The sequence below is a fragment of the Mus caroli genome, unplaced genomic scaffold, assembly GCF_978045245.1.
Source record: "Mus caroli unplaced genomic scaffold, Mus_caroli_1 scaffold_1, whole genome shotgun sequence".
NCBI lineage: Eukaryota > Metazoa > Chordata > Mammalia > Rodentia > Muridae > Mus > Mus caroli.
In genome coordinates this window covers 9,742,020-9,760,547 of record NW_028227256.1, presented here as the reverse complement: position 1 = coordinate 9,760,547, position 18,528 = coordinate 9,742,020, and the positions used below count along the sequence as shown (strand labels likewise).

General features: G+C 44.0%; 1 protein-coding gene across 1 annotated transcript in view; it reads right to left on the bottom strand.

The window, feature by feature from the left end:
* Sulf1 (sulfatase 1) overlaps window positions 1–18,528 on the bottom strand; it is a 165,647-nt gene that overhangs the window by 61,994 nt on the left and 85,125 nt on the right. Inside the window, exons 3-5 of the mRNA XM_085835667.1 lie at window positions 12,502–12,574; window positions 11,954–12,184; window positions 1,794–2,033 (exon numbers count right to left, since the gene is read on the bottom strand). Of these exons, the coding sequence (XP_085691793.1) occupies window positions 1,794–2,033; window positions 11,954–12,125 (412 nt within the window). The 5' untranslated portion in view covers window positions 12,126–12,184; window positions 12,502–12,574. The remainder of the gene's footprint in view (window positions 1–1,793; window positions 2,034–11,953; window positions 12,185–12,501; window positions 12,575–18,528) is intronic.

Sequence of the window (18,528 nt, the reverse complement as noted above, 5' to 3'; positions counted from 1 at the left end):
ATTTGCCAACCTGGATGACACGGATGCTTGGTGGATTTGCAAATTGCTTGAGAGTCCTAAAATGAAAGGTGCCATAAATTTAAACCATTAATGTGAGAGGACATACTAGGAGAAGATACCCTCTGTAAGTCCCCACTAACCAGAAGCAAACACCCTTGAGATAACAGGGGGTGTCCTCTGTGAATCGGAATCCTCTGATACCTATGTGGTGAAGCTCCCATATGTACAATCAACCATTTCATCCACAAATAACAAGAATTAAGTGCCCATGGGGTTTGCTGTAAAAAGGAAAATGACTACGTATTTTCTGAGCCTGTTGGGAGAGATTAAAAACAGAGATTCAAAAGAATATTTTTCTGAAATTCTTTAGTTTTAAGCTTTGAGAACACATACTCTGGAGGCCCAAAAATTATTTCCAATAAGCCGTTTTGATGACATCTTCACTTCATATGATTGAATCTAAGTGGATCTTGAGGTAGAGATCCCAACCCTACTTTGACTAGGCGAACCCTCCATGTGCATCCATGAAGAAATGCTAAGTAAACTGGAAGCAGTGCCCAGTGCTGGAGGATAAGGGCTTTAGGATAATATTCCCAGGAAGCCATTCTTCTTCATTCCTGCCTCAGAATCCCTCTCAAAAGAGTCCAGTTTTCAAAATCCCAGCTAACCATAACCCTCATTTTGCTGTGTGCAGGTTCAGGGTTGGGAGCTGGGACAACAGAGACAGCTCCTCTGCTGGAAGGAACCGTGGATGCTCAGTCCTGAGACTTCAGCTGAAGCAATGGTTCAAGCCCCATTAACTACGTTTGAGTAAATGAACATATGAGGAGGGTCCACAGAGACTAGAGTACTCATCCATCCATTCAGGAAGTTACTTGGCTCATCTACCACATCCGGGGCTCTTGCATAGACACTGAGTGAACAGACTTTGGAGATTTCCCCCGAAAAACCAGCAGGGGCTACCTGCATCTAAGAAAATCCCCAAGTTTTCCCATGAACCCCTGAGATTTGTGAAGGGAATGTAACCTCATTCATGGCATGTCACCTTGCAATATTCCACCCGCTGGGGGCCCTCATGGGAATTTTTTCATACGGCACCCACTGAGAATCCTGGATTTTCTTTTCTTTTCAAAATACTTATTCATTTTATGTATGTGAGTACACAGTCATTTACTGTCTTCAGACACACCAGAAGAGGGCATCAGATCCCATTACTGATGGTCATGTGGTTGCTGGGAATTGAACTCAGGACCTCTGGAAGTGCTCTTAACCACTGAGTGGTCTCTCCAGCCCAAGTCCTGGGTTTTCTATAAGGGATGTCACATTGGTCCATCCTCCTGAGTGAAAACACTTTTTGCTCTGGTGTTAATATGGCTTATCTTCTTTAAAATTTGAGTGTTTTAGACCTACGTAGGTTGCTAAGTACCTTTCCCAGGAGTAGTTGTTGCCTGCTGAGAAGGTTACTAGGAAGTGAGGCCAGCCTTGTGTTCCCAGGGCACTTAACTTGTTTTTTTCACTCTTTGCCATTAATGACTGAGAATAAAATCATCTGCTGGAAGCTGCCAGCATGTTCTTGTACTTTTGACCCACTGACTGTGTGCTCCTTAAACCTTTTTCTTCAGTAAGTGACCCTGCCTCGTGGATTCTGTTATAGCAACAGAACATGGACCAAGGCAGAGACGAGAGAAGTTAGACTCTTCATTGTTGAGTCTCCTGGAACTTCTCATATATAATATTACCCAGTGCAGTTCCCCTCATCTGAGACTGTGGGGGGAAGGAACGTCATGCTTTACCTGTTCTGTAGCCGGTGTTGTTGAGATACACAGCAAAGGTCCGAGGCTCGTGCATTGCCTGCCACGAGGGAGAAGAGCAGTTCTCGTTGTTAGTGTAGACGTTGTGGTTATGCACGTACTTCCCAGTGAGCATGGATGAGCGTGATGGACAGCACATGGGCGTGGTCACAAAGGCATTGGTGAAGGTGGCCCCACCCTGTTCCATGATCTTTCTCGTCTTGTTCATGACTTGCAGGGAACCTGAAAGGCACAGGTCTGACACTGGTTAGCAAAACACACCCTGTGGGGACTTCCATAAGGCACGTAGATAGGTCTGTTCCCTCATTTATTAGTTCCCTTCCCTGTGTGAAGGAGTCTACAATTCTATCAGTTCTCATTTCTAGAACAAAACAAGCCATTTGGGATCCAAACATCTCAGACATTCTGTAGAATAAATAGTAAGCACATTTCAATCTCTCTCCTCTTTAAACCACAAAGGAAAAAGCATGCAGGCTAATCATGTAATTAAAGCCAGACTTTCTGATATGAGGGAGATTCCAGTGTCCTGAGCCTTTGAACATCCTGAGAAAACAATAGCTTGGTACAGAGTTGCAAAATCCTGCTAAGCACAGGGAAAGCCTAAGGACACCGGAGTTTAGCAGATACAACATTTAAATCTTAATTCCAATGCAGAAAAAAAAACCCTATAAAGCAAAAGATCCCCCAAGATACCTGTAACCGGACAGAGGGTCATAAGGAGGGAGTGGGGAAAAAGGTATCTTCGAGGTAACTTGCTATCCTCTAGCAAGCTAACCAATATCTGCCCGTGTTTCTATCTGGATAAGACTATTGGGTTATGCCTTGGACAGTTTACACACCACTTTTAAGGTTAGGTTGTCTTTTTGCTCAAAAGTATGTGGATGAATGCAAAATAGTTCTAACTTTAAGGGTGAGGTGAAATGCTCACTTCTGCTCCACTCCTCTGACTGCCGCTGAAACACTTCCCCCTCCCCCCTCCCCCACCCTCCCCACAGAAAGGCACAGGCCAAATTCTGTAGTCTTTTTCAGGACTTGTCAAGAAATGTACTACAGAGAGCTACAGTCAAGCCCATTGCGTTTGAATCCCAGAGCCTCCGATTTCTAACAGGTGACACTCTTTCCAAAGAAAGGAGGGAAGTCTTTGGTTTCCAAGGAAAATGGGACCTACTCCAGAGTGTTTTCTATTCACGCAGTGCACAGGACAGTGTGTGGGGAGCTTCTCATTGCGTCTCATTAGAACTTCACTATGGTTTTGTGCAGGGTGCTTGTGACTGCTCCTCCTTTCAGTGTTCTTCTGGAGATCAGGCACCTTTCATAGTCAGTACATGACATAGAGTACACACCCACTTTGGGCTGACGCCTCAGTTCTCTCCGAAAATTTTCCTGAGTGTATATGCTTGACAGGAAGTCTGAGATGATGATGTGACATGAAAAGAGGAAGGAATTGTCAGGTGGGTGGGAGCAGACATTGCTGGGGACACAGGGAGGACTGCATGGCTGAGGCTCCAGTGAGGAGAAGAGCAATAGAACTCTGTGAACACCATGGTTAGGAACATGGAGCATTTTCTTGATGAGGTGTGACCGGAGAAGCAATGAGAACAGCCTAGATGCTAGGCAGACATCCTGGGATCTGATCAGAGCCACACAATAAAGGCAGAGTACGGCTTAGTTACAGGCGAGGAATGTGATGAGCAAAGCTTTGAGAGGTGTTGCTGCAGCAACAGCAGAGATGGTGTGTGCGTTCAAGATCACAACCAAAGGGCTGCTGATGACACCCTGCCCTGCCCTGCTTAGCACTCAGGGTTCCAGAAGCAGAGTCAAGGGAGGCTGTAATTCGTGGCGGAGGGTGGGGTTGACTAATGGCTCAGACTTCCAGCACTAAGAAGGAATCTGGAATGCGACTGCTTTCACTGATGATGCAGAGTAACTGAAATGAATGTGCCTCACAAAAGATCAAAGAGAAACCCATGGCAGAGGGTTGCCTTTTACATTCGTGTTGGGGGATCATAGGTGGGAAACGTCTTGAACATGAATTTATGAATAAAGATGAGAAAGTTGAAAGACTTCCAAAGATGTTCCCCAGCCTCCTCTTCTCTCCTGTTTAGGGCTATGTGGTACTCAATTCTCAGGTAAGAAAAGCAGCAAACGTTGCCTAATAGTCTATTTCAAAGAACCAGCTCTCAAAGTTTCCTCTATAGGCCTTTGTTAAGTTAAAAAAAAAGAAAGAAAGAAAAGTAAAGAAAAGAAAAAAAAAGAAAAGGAAAGGAAAGAAAAGAAAGACCGCAGCTGGAGGCCATCACCCGAGGTCCTGCATCCCCAGTGGATACCTCCTGCTTACAGACACATTTGGACTGCAAATGTGGGACAGGGATGGGAATCTGATTGAAAGTCATAATAATATAAAAACCGGGGTTAAGTTTTCATTAGCCTAGTTCGTAGCTAGAGGAACCGCTCATCTCCACTGTCTGGTTTTTAATTATCTAAGCTGTGTTGTCATCCTGATTTCTCCAGCAATTAGCTAACATATCTGGTCTGGGGATGAGATCTCGCTTCTAACCCTTCCCGTATGCTGAAGCTACTTGATGCTGGCCCACACTTGGACAGATTTTGAGGTTATGTGTTCAAGGCTGGACACAGAATCAAAGGCACTAAGAACTGGGAGAGACTTGGGTGAACATCCTCCTTATGGTGATTGATCTAAGAGGCTTAGATCATTTTAGTTCCAAGGCTCTAAGATGGACTGAAAACGGGATGTATCCTCCACAGCTTTCCTCTAGGTACTTCATGCCCATTTGATTCTAACAGTAACCATTTGTGCTGTGGCTGCCAGTGACGTTCCAGATACTGCTGAGCTGTAGAGGGTTAGGCCACATACCTAGAGCTACACAGTCTCAAGCACTCAGCCCCAGAAGCTATGCTCCCAATTTCCAGGTGGCCTGAGTATTGGCTATGGCGTGGATTCTTTCAAGACCCTGAAGCACGAACAAAGTCCTACCTGCGTTGTCACCTTCTGCTTCATCTGGCCTTGGGGAGGAGGCAGCAGACCCCAGAACCCGTATCTCCAGAGCCATCAGTACCGTGGCAGCAGAGGTTTGGGACAGGGGAGCCTTGTAGATTAGGCCTCCATAGCTAACAGGCATGTGCACAACAATGGCTGCCTCTAATAGGTAGGATTCTGGGAATACATAGATGACAAAACAGGGATTTAAGCTGCTTCTTTCAGCTGGTACGATCCTGGAAGGAAGCACCAAACATTTTCCTCTTGCTTTTAGCTGTGCATAGATTAAAGATTGTCAATCACACAGCCTTACATTGTTATCTGCCCCTGCTGATTGCCCCACTGATGGTCTTTGACAAATTATACCAAAGCCTATAACATATGCCCTGTAACATAGCTAGGAGTGCCTGCTGTTGATCTCAGTGCTCTGGAGGCAGAGGTGTGGGGGCTGTGAGTTCGAGGGCTATTTGGCTTACACAAGACTCTTACCTCAAAAAACAGACAAACAACCAACATCCAGATGTTGCCACAGATCGGCCTGAGCAATTCAACAACATCCAGATGTTGCCACAGATCGGCCTGAGCAATTCACTTAACCTCTCTGGATTTGTCTTTCTCTTCTGTGAAAAGGAGCGCTCCTCACTCATTCCCAGGGCTGTCAAGAAGCAAATGTTTTGCTGCTATGATGGGCTCCCTTGATGCAGGAAAGTTGTTGCTATGGCCACACAGTTGGCACTCCATATCTGTGGGCTCCCCATTGCGGCTTTCAAACCAATTGCAGATTGAAAGCACTCAAAGATATTAAAAGGTTCCAAAAAATCCAGTAGACCAATGAATAAATAAATAAATAAATAAATAAATAAATAAATAAATAAATGTGTGCTGAACACACGGAGACACTTTATTCCCAGTCATCATTCCCCAAACTATACGCAGCATAACTAGTATTAACAAAATGTTTGCATGGTATTGGGGATTATGAGTAATCTAAAGTAAATAGCAGGATATGTATCCCATTTTATATGTGGGATTTGAGTACCCAATATGTTTGGTATTTGTTGGAGTCCTATATGAGTTACTTTTCTGTTGCTGAGATACAACACCATGGCCAAGGCAGTCAGGAGGAACGGCTTATTTTGTCTTGTGCTTCCAGAGGGATAAGAGTGTAGCTTGGTGAAGAAGCAGCAGGCATGGAGCTGGAGCAGAGTGTGGAGGACTCATGTCCAGTGTCCTGCAGATAGCAGTGTTCCTCTGCTCACTCCAACCATGCACATGGTTGCCAGTTTCATAGCTTTTTTGATTAGGGAAGGTTGGTACTAAATATATAGATAGTCTCTCTAGTGCAGCATGATTTCTCATGCTAACCATTATCACCCCTGTGGCAAAGAATAATGGGATACTCAAAAATAACCATTCCCATATTAAACATGAATGTATCGGTATAGTGAATATTGGAATCTAAAAACACAAGAAAAATTACAAAGCGAGTATTTTTCTGTCAAAACTATTCAGTGGGGTGGGAAGTGGGTGTGGGGAGGGAGAATTAGGGTAGGGGAAACCAAGATGTTTTCAGCTAAAACCTAAAGGGAGAAACAAGTGGGAAAGGAGGAGAACAGAAAGGTAATAAATCTGTCTGGAATGTTTCCAGGTCACTAAAGCTCCCTCCTCTCTTCCCCCCCCAAAGAGCCAAGGCCCTTAGACACTGAGAGCTGTGGGCATGAGAGGCAGACTTGCATGCCTGCATGCCTGCACAGTCGCAGTTCACATGTGGAGCAGCAGATGTGAGAAGCTCACCTGGCCTCTGTCTTTTCAGATTTCACACTCACAAGACATGTGGGTTTATAGAACTCTCTACTGACCGCACAGTACAGGCAGTGGGGGAATACTGAGAGTGGCAGGCTCTTGGGTCAGGGGTTGGGAGGCCAAAGGGATTGAGCGGAGCTGGCTGTCCCGGGAGCCAAACCACAGCTAAGGGGGTGGCTGAAGGGCCTCGTGGGAGCTAGCCTGTGACTATCTCAGAGGAGTGCAGTTCTCACTCTTCAGAACTAAAAACGAGAAAAGAGTTGAATAGGAAAGGAAAATATCTTAAAGTCTTGGTCTTGAATAAAGTCAGTTCTTGGCACTTGACTATGTAGCCTTAAATTCACAGAGATCCACTCTGCCTCCTGAATGATGGGATTAAATTCATGTGGCACCATTCTTGGCTTGGCTATTTTTTTTTTAATGTAATAGACAAATAACACATACTCACAGACTAACCCCACAGCACTCTAGTTTAAATAGGCAAAGTATCTCCACACATTTATGGCTTAATTCCATTTGTGATCGAAGGGAAAGTAGAAACTGATAGGGCAGGGTCAGCTCTCTGTGGACTAACAGTCGTTTGCTTCTCAAAGTGGGACCAAGGGATGAGAGGCAGACTTTAGGAGAGAGTGAGCATCTATTCTCTGTCTTGCTAATTCAAGTTGAAGAAAGTGAAGAGTTTCTCAGGTATTTCAAATGTCTTTCTTTTGATATGTAATATTTAAAAGTTCAGGCAAGAACAGAATGGGTCACACATCTAGTTTTATTAAATCTAACAAGGCTGAGGTTTCCCCCTCCCTCCACACACACACACTAGTGCACTTGTGCATTTTAGTCACAATAAAACACAGATGCCGTGGATGCTCTTGGTGACTAGTCTCCCCAGAAGTAGCCATTGTCCTGAACTTCACACTGGTGTTTCTGCGCATGCGTCCTGTGGGCAAAGGAATGATGCTGAGGGGGTGTGTCTGGGGCGTCGGTGAGAGGACTAGAGAGAGGACTGAGGCAGAGCATGCGGAGAGCACTTCAAGAAGCGGTATGCTAACACATAATCTGCTGTTTTTATAAACGTCTTTGAGTCCTTATCTTAACTGCAGGACCTACCCTGTTAAAATTAAAATCAGGGGTTTCTTAAATTCTGGAGGAAGCCCAGTGATGGGGTGCTGAATTGAGCCATGAGCATGCTCCCTATAGGTCGTTTCCTCCTGGGGTGTTGATTGCTGTCTATCCTGTCTTTGTGGGTGGGATGACACGATTTACTCACAGCAGTGTAGACCAGTGCTCTCTGGAACCACATGTAAGGTTCTACCACTTTCCGTAATGAATTCCTCATGTGTCTCCCTCCCTTTACAAAGGACTAGTTTATTTATTTGCCCTCACAGTTGAGGACAGAGTGAATGAATGCTTTTCCTTCCTAGCTTTGCTCTCATAACGTAATTAGAGCCCTGCTCACTCTTTGTCTTTCCAGACAGGCTCAGGACGGTCTCATTCTTTCCAAATAAGACAAATAGTCTATTGAAAACTTCATAATTTTCTAAGCATTTTTTCTAAGTGTGTAGCAGCTTTTCTGGAGGCTCAGCAGTCAACTGCTTTAGCCTTCCAGGAAAAAAAATTACCAAAGCAATGGTGTAGTAGACTACATGTAAAAGAAAAAACCTAAATAAACCCCAGTTCATCACTATCACAGTGAGCTAGCATCTTGAACAATGGACCAACAACAAACACAAAAGCAAATAGACAGAGAAATGACTTGTGTCAGGAAGAACCCGGACAAATTTTCACACTTGCGCACAGCTGTAAGGGATGTAAAAATAGTGTGGTTGCTATGGAAAACATTGTTATTTCCAACCATACTAAAGATAAAATTAAAATGATATAATTATATATTAAAGATAATATGAAATGTTAAAAACTTAAAAACCCAGCCAGTGATCTTACTTCCAGGTATAATGTTTTCTTTTGTAAAAGAGTTGAAAAGAAACTCTTGAAGATCCTTGCACACACATGGTCATAGCAGTATTGTTTACTTGCACTAAAAGAAGGAAACAACTCAAATTCCCAACAGTAAGCATAGAGGATTTAAAAATGTGTGATTTATGTAGTATATTGGAATGGAATATAACACATCCCCACTCTAGAGCAGGGCTGGACCAAGAGAATGCTACACTGTGTAAGTTTAAAGTCTGTCACAAAATTTCAGCTCCTAGGGCAAGGAAGAAGTCCAAGACGGTAGCTGTTCAATGGTAGAAGGTTTCAGTTTAGGTTGTGAAAAGTGTTCTGGCCAGGCAGTGGTGGCGCACGCCATTAATCCCAGCACTTGGAAGGCAGAGGCAAGCGGATTTCTGAGTTCGAGGCCAGCCTGGTCTACAAAGTGAGTTCCAGGACAGCCAGAGTTATATAGAGAAACCCTGTCTCAACATGCCCCCCCCCCAAAAAAAAAAAGAAAAAGAAAAAAGAAAAAAAAAGTGTTCTGGAGATTGGTTGCACAACAATGTGCCTGAACAAACAGACCAAATTTGTTAAAAATGGTTTTGGGAACAAAATCAAAGAACAATCAATGCAATAAGGAGGCTCTGGAGAAACTATGTGCATGTTACACAGGATCAATGTTACACCAATCACAGGTGGTTGGTGATCACCACCACCACCAACATGGCTGAGAAGGTCTCTGCACTCCTGGGCCATGCTTGACTGTCCTTCCTCATCACCAGGTGGCACAACTGGAGAAGGAGGGCCGGCCCATCTCCTACTTCTGTGCTGGTCTCCCAGAACCCAGAGAGTACTAGGCATTGACAGGTTGATTTTAGGAAGGTCTTAGTGATTGTTCGATGATGGCTCAACAGATGTGAGAGACTGGCTCAAGCTGCAGCTGTGATGATCTGGGCCAAAGACAGGTCCTGGTTCATCATCTACTAATCCGAGACTTCTCTAATCCTCTCTTTTTGCCTTGTGTAAACTCAGGGTAGTGAGAGCAACCACTTCTGAGGATTACTTGGAAAACCCAATGGGCTAATGTTCATCATGTCATCTGGCTAGAGAATTGCAGAAAGGAGGTCAAGACAGGTAGGAAGGCACAGGCTTGACTGAGAGGGTTTACCACTATATCTTTGTACACCCCAGAGAATACAGCACTTAGCAATTTCCCTGTAAACATCTACTAAATGAATACAGTGTAGGATAAGGCAAAAAACTTGAATTGTATTAAAAAGTAAGTATAACCAGTAATTCCTAAATTTATTTTAAAGTCAGCACCATAGTGTTGAAGAAGGACATGATGGATGCCTACATCCCTTTCTGGGAATTGGGTTAGCTATTTCAGAACTGATGTGTATCTAGCCCAAGTGTACTGAACACCTACTGTTGTCTAAAATGGCAACTATAGAATAAAGAGAACAGCCCTGACCTCTGGGGTGTGTGGAAGGGGCAGGCTTGGAGAGGTATGGTGGGCTGAGAAATAAGGGAGGCATGGAACACCTGAACTGCTTGTGACAGCTGTTGTTTCTCCAGGGAGATACAAGGGGAGAGATAGAGATGTTAAGACTCACATGGGATGTGAGAAATTAGTGGGAGCCAGCACATGACTTCCATAAGCAAAACTGCTTCTTTGTGCACAGAGTACGGTTTTAGGGAATGGCAGAACCCTTGAGATCCACTGGGATGGGAGACCTCAGCTCACTTGCCTACAGGGTTCATGCTACAAGGAGAAAGCACAGCGGTCACTCAAGGGTTTTAATTCAGGGTGACCTGATACAGTCGTTTAAAGGTAGCTCTAGCCATGCACTGGAGAATGGGCATGAAGGAACCAAGATGCTGCAGAAACAAGGTGCGACTAGAGATGTCAGCTCTGCCAGGATGTGATAGGTGTTAGGGAAGATGAAGTCAGACTTGAGCCCTACATTTTCTTTTCCTGGAAGGGAATGAGTAGGTTTTGAATATGAATGAACAGCCAGGAGTGTTCATCATAAAGCCATATGTGCATGGCCTTTCATTCTGACAAAGACCCTGAAAATCAATATACTTTTTATTGTTTAAATATGAAATGAGAAAGCAGACTCAACAATGGTCCCCCCCCCCCCAGTGGCCTTTAGTACATTAGCTCCCAGCTAAACTCCAAGAATCAACTTTGCTGTTATTTCATGGTCTGATCCTCAAGACCAAACCTTGGGATCTCTCTGCAAAGTTCTCCCTATGGTCAAATTGAACAGCACGGGCAGGCTCATTTGATCAATGCCTGGAGCAAAGATGGGAGTACCGCAGTGGAGTTGGGGAGTGGTGGTGACAGCCTGCAGGATGAATTTTGTGTTTATCATAAACTACTCAGGAAGGTCTTGGCTATGGGCTTACAAATAAGGGCCCAGGGCTAGGCAGTTAAAGAGCAAGATGTTAGAGGTAAGCTGAAACCACTAAATCTTGGCACACTTCATTTGAGTGCTCTTGAATAAACTCAGGAGATACAGTTCCAAAGTACAAACCCAGGCATGGCGAGATACTGCAAAGATATGTGGAACACTGTTACATTTCAACTACATGTATTACATCTGTGCATGGCGGTGCACACCTTTAATCCCAGCATTCAGAAGGTAGGGCTGGACAGATCTCTCTGAGTTTGAGGCCAACTTGGTTTACACAGAGAGTCCCATGACAGCCATAGGTCACACCCTGAGATTCAGTTTCAAATGAATGAATGAATGAATGAATGAAAATTTGAGCCTAGTCACCTACAGTTGTACAGTTACTTCAGCAAGCTATGAATGGGTAAGTCACTCTCTAAGTAGCCATTGAAAATTCCTTGACTCAATCTTTTATATACATTCAGAGAAAGTCACACTCTCATGAACTTTGACACACTTAACTCATGTAGTTCTCAAATTAACTTTGTTCTTTCCACTTTCCTCTTTTCTTTTTGATACAGGGTCTTTCGTGTCTCTGGCTGACTCCAACTCACTACACAGTTAGCTAAGATCACCTTAAACTGCTGATCTCTCATCTCTACTTTCCAAGTTATGAGACTACAGGAGTGAGCCACCATTCCCTTGGTCCAGAGTTTATAAAGTTTATAAAGTCCACGACCTCTGTGGATTCCCAGGCTTCCCATCTTCTTCTCCTGTTTGAAAGTGTTCTTTAATACTGTAACAGGATGGATATAATACCAGAGAAGTAATATTGAAACAAATCAAATAGTTTATGAGCCATACGAGTTCAGTTTGTAAACCAGATGGTTGTTAGCAGCAGCTAGCAAAGCACTGGTCCTCTAAAGGACCACCGATACCACTGATACAGGCAAGGCTCTGGAAAGCATTTGAATCAAATAGACTGGCAAATCAAAAAGTCAGATTCTCACCCAGTTCCACATCCTGGTCGTCAGTGAGCACAAGGATAATATTGGGTCTGATGTTTTTTCGTTCCTGCTGTATCCTTCCTCGGAACCTCTGGGACCGAACGGTGGAACACAGGCTTCCCAGCAGCTGTGTGCCCAACACGGCAAGCAGCAGAGTCCAGCGGGAATACTTCATTGTGCTTGGTCCAAAGTTGCAAAGTCTTCCAAACTCCTTGGTTGGCTGAGTTCTGGGAGCTGGGGTGTAGGGAATGGGGGGAGGTATCAAGAGAAAAAGGGAAAAGGGTGAGAATTAAATCCAAACCCAAACACGGTTGTAGCAAAAGGGCCCGCAAATAAGCCAGAGCTGGCAGGCAGGCTGGCGGGACTGAGCTGAGTGTGAGTCACAGGTAGCAGACCCTCACTACCACCAGGGAGATTTTAAATACTTGATTATTTTACAAAATCACTTTTATCCTTTATTCTCCATCCAACTTTCCCGTTTCCAGCTATTGCCAAAGTGTAATTTGCAGCACCGAGCTCAGATGTAAAAGCTTTCTGACAAGAGCTAATACCTTGAATTAGGTATCCTGGGTGAATAATCAATTTCTAGACTCAGAGGTTTTCAGAACATCTGCAGATGGAGTCCTAGAAAGGAGAGAGGAAAAAATACAAAGGCAGCATCAGTTAAGGGTTTCAAAACAGGCTTTTGATCTGAAGTAATGCCTTGGAACGTGGATTTTTTTTCCCTCTCTTCTGCAAAAGGCAGTGGGTAGCACACAGAACTGCTGATCAGTGACTCAGATAGCATCTCCATTTCCCAAGCAGCTGTACAAACAGTGGCCTGGGCATCTTTAAAAGTCCCCAATGAGACTAATGGATGAGAGGAGACGGCCACTGGGAAGGTGCAGAGTGGCTGGTGTGGGCATGCTAGGGAAGCCTTGATCGCCGGCATCCCTCAGTGACTGTCTATCAATAAGAAAAACATGCAAAGCTGTCTCTCGTCATCTGCATCATGTCACTCACTAGCCAGGAGAGTCATCTCTGCTGACAAAGACTTCTTAAAAGTAACCACCTTTTTCAAGCCCTGGAGAAGTTCCTAACTGTGCCCCTCAATCACCAGAGCAAAACACATCTTGACAGCAAGGTTGATCCTGTTCAGTCCTGGGCTTTCCAGTGGCACCTTGGATGGCAGCGTCCCCTCCTGCTGTCAGTCGCCAGTCTGACTGTTGTCAGGACAGGGTTCGGAGCAGCTAGCACAGCGTTGGTTTTGCTGATAAGGATCTAACGAAGCTGCAGAATGAGGTCCCTGATTGGCTCTGAGGCCAGAGGCAAGTGGCCGCCCTTCCACAGTAGGAATAAATAAATGCAGTCCAGAGGGGAGCATAGCAGAAATCTTTGTAAAGCTGCATGGGAGGAGACGTCTGAAAGGGTTGGGAAAACGCTCCTCTACTTCGGAACACTAATCCGCAGAAAGCTCCTCTCTCAGACTTCTGAAAGACAGACAGCGAGAGGCTCTTTATTTCCCTCTCCTCTGTTATGCCACAAAAGCTTTTCATGAAACTAATTAGATAGCAGCCCACTTCATCAGCCTCTCCACCCCACAAATACACACCTGAGGATGTGTATTTGTCTCCACAAATACAGACCTGAGGATCTGTATTTTGATGTGCAACAATAAGCTGGCATAGGATAAATGGGTAGGAGTGCTTAGGCGCAAGCATCACAGAGAAGAGGAAGGTGTCCTCGTGCATACCCGTGCTCCAAAGTCTGGAGATGGGCAAGAGGCAGCCAAAGAAGAATGTGTGCATCCTATCACCCACGTTGCTTGTTTTGTGCAAACATATGCACATTTGTGCCCCTATTATTTAAAAAAAACCTGTTTTGTATACAGTTTCAATATCTCTCACTCTGCAGCCTACAATCTCTCTCTCTCTCTCTCTCTCTCTCTCTCTCTCTCTCTGTGTGCGCGCTTGGGTGTGCGTGTGTATCTCAACACTTACCACCACCACCACCACCACCAACAACAACAACAAGAACAACAAACTAAATTTTTGAATGAAAATCTGATGTCTGCAAATGAGTCTCCCCTAGGTAGCTAACTGTTGGCAGGGCAACAGCAAGGTACTTCCAACTGATCCTGTGCTCTGGACAGTCAATAAGCAGGATTTCTTGCTTTTCGCCCTTAATTCAGGGTTATTCTGGCAATTGCAGTGCATGCTAACAAACCCCCAGCCTGCAATTATTTTGCACTGGCTGCCTGGTTTCTGTGCACTTGCTTTAAATCACAAAACTCCCAATGTGAACACAAAAGAGAGGTGACAGCAACAGAAACTAGACAGCAAGGAGCAGCTTTTTTTTGCCATGAACTGTAGGGTCAGGCTTAGCTGTTCAATATAGACCTTCAAGCCTGTAGGGTTGGTCCTACTCTATGAGTGTTCTTACCTCCCAGGGGCTGCAGGGGTGTGTGAAGAGAGTGAGCAGGTCTTAGCTTTCTTGCTTTGGGTACAGTGTAACCCACCGTCTACTAAGAGGGGTGATGTAGAGACAACTCATGGTTAGCTCCCAGGGAGCAGAAGACTCTTGACAATTATGCCAATTACCCTCCTGGAACCCAGTCAACATGGCCAGCTATTCTTCTCCTTATCTAATTACCTTTACCTCTTCCTTCAGGAAACAGAAAATTAGCACCTTGCAAAACCTGCATCTGAAATCGAGTTCTAGTAAAGAACAGAGCAAAGCAATGCTGCTTCCTCTGATCCCATAAACTTCCTCATGCTAATCATGCAGGCAGACGCTGAATGACAGGGCTTAGTGGATAAGGGGACTTGATCTGAGCTTGAGTTCTGGAACCCACATGGTGGAGAGAGGGAAGTGATTTGAACAAGCTGTCTACTGATCTACATACTCACTGTAGCACATGCACACTCAGCATTCAAAATAAATGAATATAAGAAGGTATTACCTTTAATTGATATTTAAATTTAATTCTAATTTTACATCCATGCAGGGTACACAATGTGATTTTTGTACATATGTGTGCACTGTGGATCAATTATGTTTAGCATCAGCAAGTATTTGCTGCTAAATTTGGAATTTAGCTAAAGTAAAGAATGGGGTCTTAGCAATTTTTGAAATTCACCGTGTATTTATTATTGGTATTTGCCACAGCTAGCCCAGTTTCAGGGATGGACCTGACTAGGATGGTAGGAGAATGAGGAAAAGACAAGAAGCCACATACATGGACAGGAAGCTGGGGTTGGGTGACCTGGCCTCTCCGATGGAGAAACGTCAGCAACCCAGAAGTTTAGTATGTGTGTTTATCATAAAGAAATCAACAGGGAGGCAGGGATTATGGGATACAGCTGGATCAAGTAGATAGTCTTAGCTAAACTCAGTAGGAGCCATCTCTGATGGAGAACTGTCTTCGGATCATAAATATCCAGGGGTGAAGAGAGGACACTCTGAGGGGTATTTTCTGCACACATTATCAACTATCACACTCAGGCCCTGAACAAAGTTGGACATTTCTCTGAGCCTCACCGTTGTGGCTTTGCCCTCTCCCCAGGGTCCTTGGGGTCCTCAACATGGCTGCGCCCATGTCAACAGCATACATTCACTCCCTCAGGCCTGCCTCTGCATCCTACAATTATTGTTATTAGTATGTTTTCTTGAAACTGTGTCTTGCTGTGCAGCCCAGGCTGTCTTTCGACTTTGTTATAGTGCTGGGATTACAGGTATGGATCTCCACGCCAAGCTCACAGTGTTCTTATTAGCAGTGAGTGGTCAGCTTGCTGTGCGGTAGAACTAGAACACTTAGTCTTTCTGTGTGACTGTAACTCTGCATTCTTCATCAGAGCCCACCTGCACTCCCAGGATATTATGAATTCAGGGGCTTCATGCATAAAGCATATAAACAGAGTAGTAAAGAGATACTGGACTTTGGGACACATCTATCTGGGTCCTTTGTCATTGTCCAGAAACACACAAAAACACACCCTAAAAACACAGGGGCTAGAGAAAAGCAAAGCCTCATAACACTTAAATAAAAATGGGGGAGCTGGAAAGACAGCTGAGCTGCCGAGAGTGCCTGAGGCTTTCCCACAGGACTCGAGTTTAGTTCTCAGCACTACCCGGGACAGCTCCCAATTGTCTTTTACTCCAACTCCAGGAGATTCAGTGGACTCTTCTGGACATGGGAGGCATCTGTACGGGCGCATGTGCATAAATGCCTCTCCGCATACAACTTTAAAATAAATCTTTAAGAAATACCAAGCCTACTGTCAAGTCAGGGGCTCCTCAGTAGAGCACTGGCCAGCACATGTGAGAAGTAGTTGTTAACAATCAAAGCCAACACTACACACAATTCTTTATTCAAAGACAACCTTTTAGAGCCTGTCGTCCTTTCCCTGTTTTCCAGCTCTAGAAGAAAATAAAATGAGGAAAGAAAAAGAAAGAATCCTGATGGGAAACAAAAACAAAGCAAAACAAACAAAAACACAGGAAAAAACAATGCAGGACTTGATAGCAGAGACAGGATGCCACGCTTGAATTAGATGCTTTGTGGTGCAAGACAAGTGCCCTTAGAGACTAGCCATTTGTCTTGAAAATGAATAGCAAAGGGAAGCCGTGTAAAGGAGGCTCTGCCTCTTTCTCTCACACACGACAAGTGTCCTTGAGGGATGCTGTTGCTGTACTCTCAAATTAAGACCAGACATGACCTGCCTTTTCTCCGAACCATGAGACTGAAAACCCCAAATATGGGTGCTGTCATTTGGTGTGAGGAGTTTACAGGGATTTGTTTAGGGCAATCAACCGAAACTATGCATGTGGCATTTTGTTTGAAGTCGTCTATAAAATAAAAGGGAAGTTTAAGCCAATGAGAGCGAGTTTGGTTTTGCGAGGTATGTGTAACAGAACCTCTAACTGAACAGAATCCCGTCTTCCCAGGAGGTTTTAGGGGCTCTGGCATCCCAAAGCCCTTAGTGTGGACAATTAGTGCTGAGGACTTAGAGAGGCTGGGTAGAGTGTTTACCCTGGTCTTTAAAGGTTCATTGGTAGAGCATCTGTCTAGAATGCACTAGGCCCCAAGTTTCATTCCCAGATTAAAGTGGGATTACCACAAAATTAAAGAGGAATGGAGCCAAAATGCTTACAGAGCTTCGCTAATGCTCACAAAAGCAATTTTCCATGGCATCTGTGAATTTTTGGGAGGACTTGAGTATTTGCCAAAGGTCTATGAGGTCAGAACCATGTTGATAAAAATACTGAGACATTATTATTTTTTTCTGCCTTGGTGATATTTGTCCCCAGGCTGTAAGAGCAGTGGCAGGAAAGCTGAATTGGCCTTAGTGTGAGTGAACGAGTGTCGTGATCCAGTTTACAAATGCAGGCTTCACTTGAAGCAGTGAAGGAATTAATTTTATAAACCTTTAAAATGTGCACACACATTTTCCTAATACGACTCTGTGGTTAAGCTGAGATGCATGCAAGTCCCTTTTCCTCACATCTACACTGCTAGGGAATAACATTTCAATTTCAAGCTAAACTAGCCATTCCTTTATCCACGGAGCAGCACGGTTTACTTGACACAATCATTTGCATGTGGGTATTTTGCAGACATTTTCTCAAATTGTGAGATGGGCCTATTATTTCAAGGACCCAAAGAGACATTATTTGTCACTGATAACAGAAATAAAGCTTGTAGCGCTCAAGCTAAAATCAGAAGTTCAGAAAATGTGCCCAGCTTACAAAAACTCTGAAGCTTCCTAAAACACAAAGCTTATTTTCAATCACATTGGTGATGATATTAATAATTATTATAATAAAATTAAAAGATAATAATTTTGATATTGCTAAATAACATGTCCCAAAACTTATGACTTGTATGTGCATGTAAACACAATGAGTGAAAAGCAACTTGTGTGAAAATCCATCAGTGTGTTTGAGATTCCCACCTCAGCCTCTCTCCAAACTCATCAAGGGTGGCTGTAAAGGTAAAGAATATCTCAGTCCTACAAGTGCTGCCTCTTCTACTTACTAATGTGCAGCCAGATTCTATTACGATGTTTAACAGAACAGTATATTTCAGCAGAGCAAAATAGACACTCTTGTCTGGTATGGTAGCACACTCCTGTGATCCCAGAATGGGGAAGGCTAAGACCAGAGGGTCACCAGTTCTAACACAGCCTTGGTAAAGGGCAGACCCGTCTCAGTAAACAATGAACACAAATGACACAAATGAAAAAGCAATCTAGCTCTTTTCTTTTATAAAAAAAAATAGATATATTCATTTTATTTTATGTGTTTTTATCTACAACTTATCATTCACAGACTTAGTGCAGGCTACCCCTGCAGTGTGGAGGGAGAAGAGACCCATGCACCGTTGTTCACTTTATTCAAACTGCATAGGATTTTCTCACTAATCTGCTGCATGTGTGAAATCAATCAACCTAGGTTTTTTTAGGCTTTTCTCTTTGCCTATCCATGGAGTAAGAGGTTAGAAAAGAATTGAGAGGAGAGATCATAACAAAAGATGTACTTTGAAAGTTAGAGGTACAGCTCAGAGGTAGAGTACTTGCACAGAGTGCATAAGACACTGA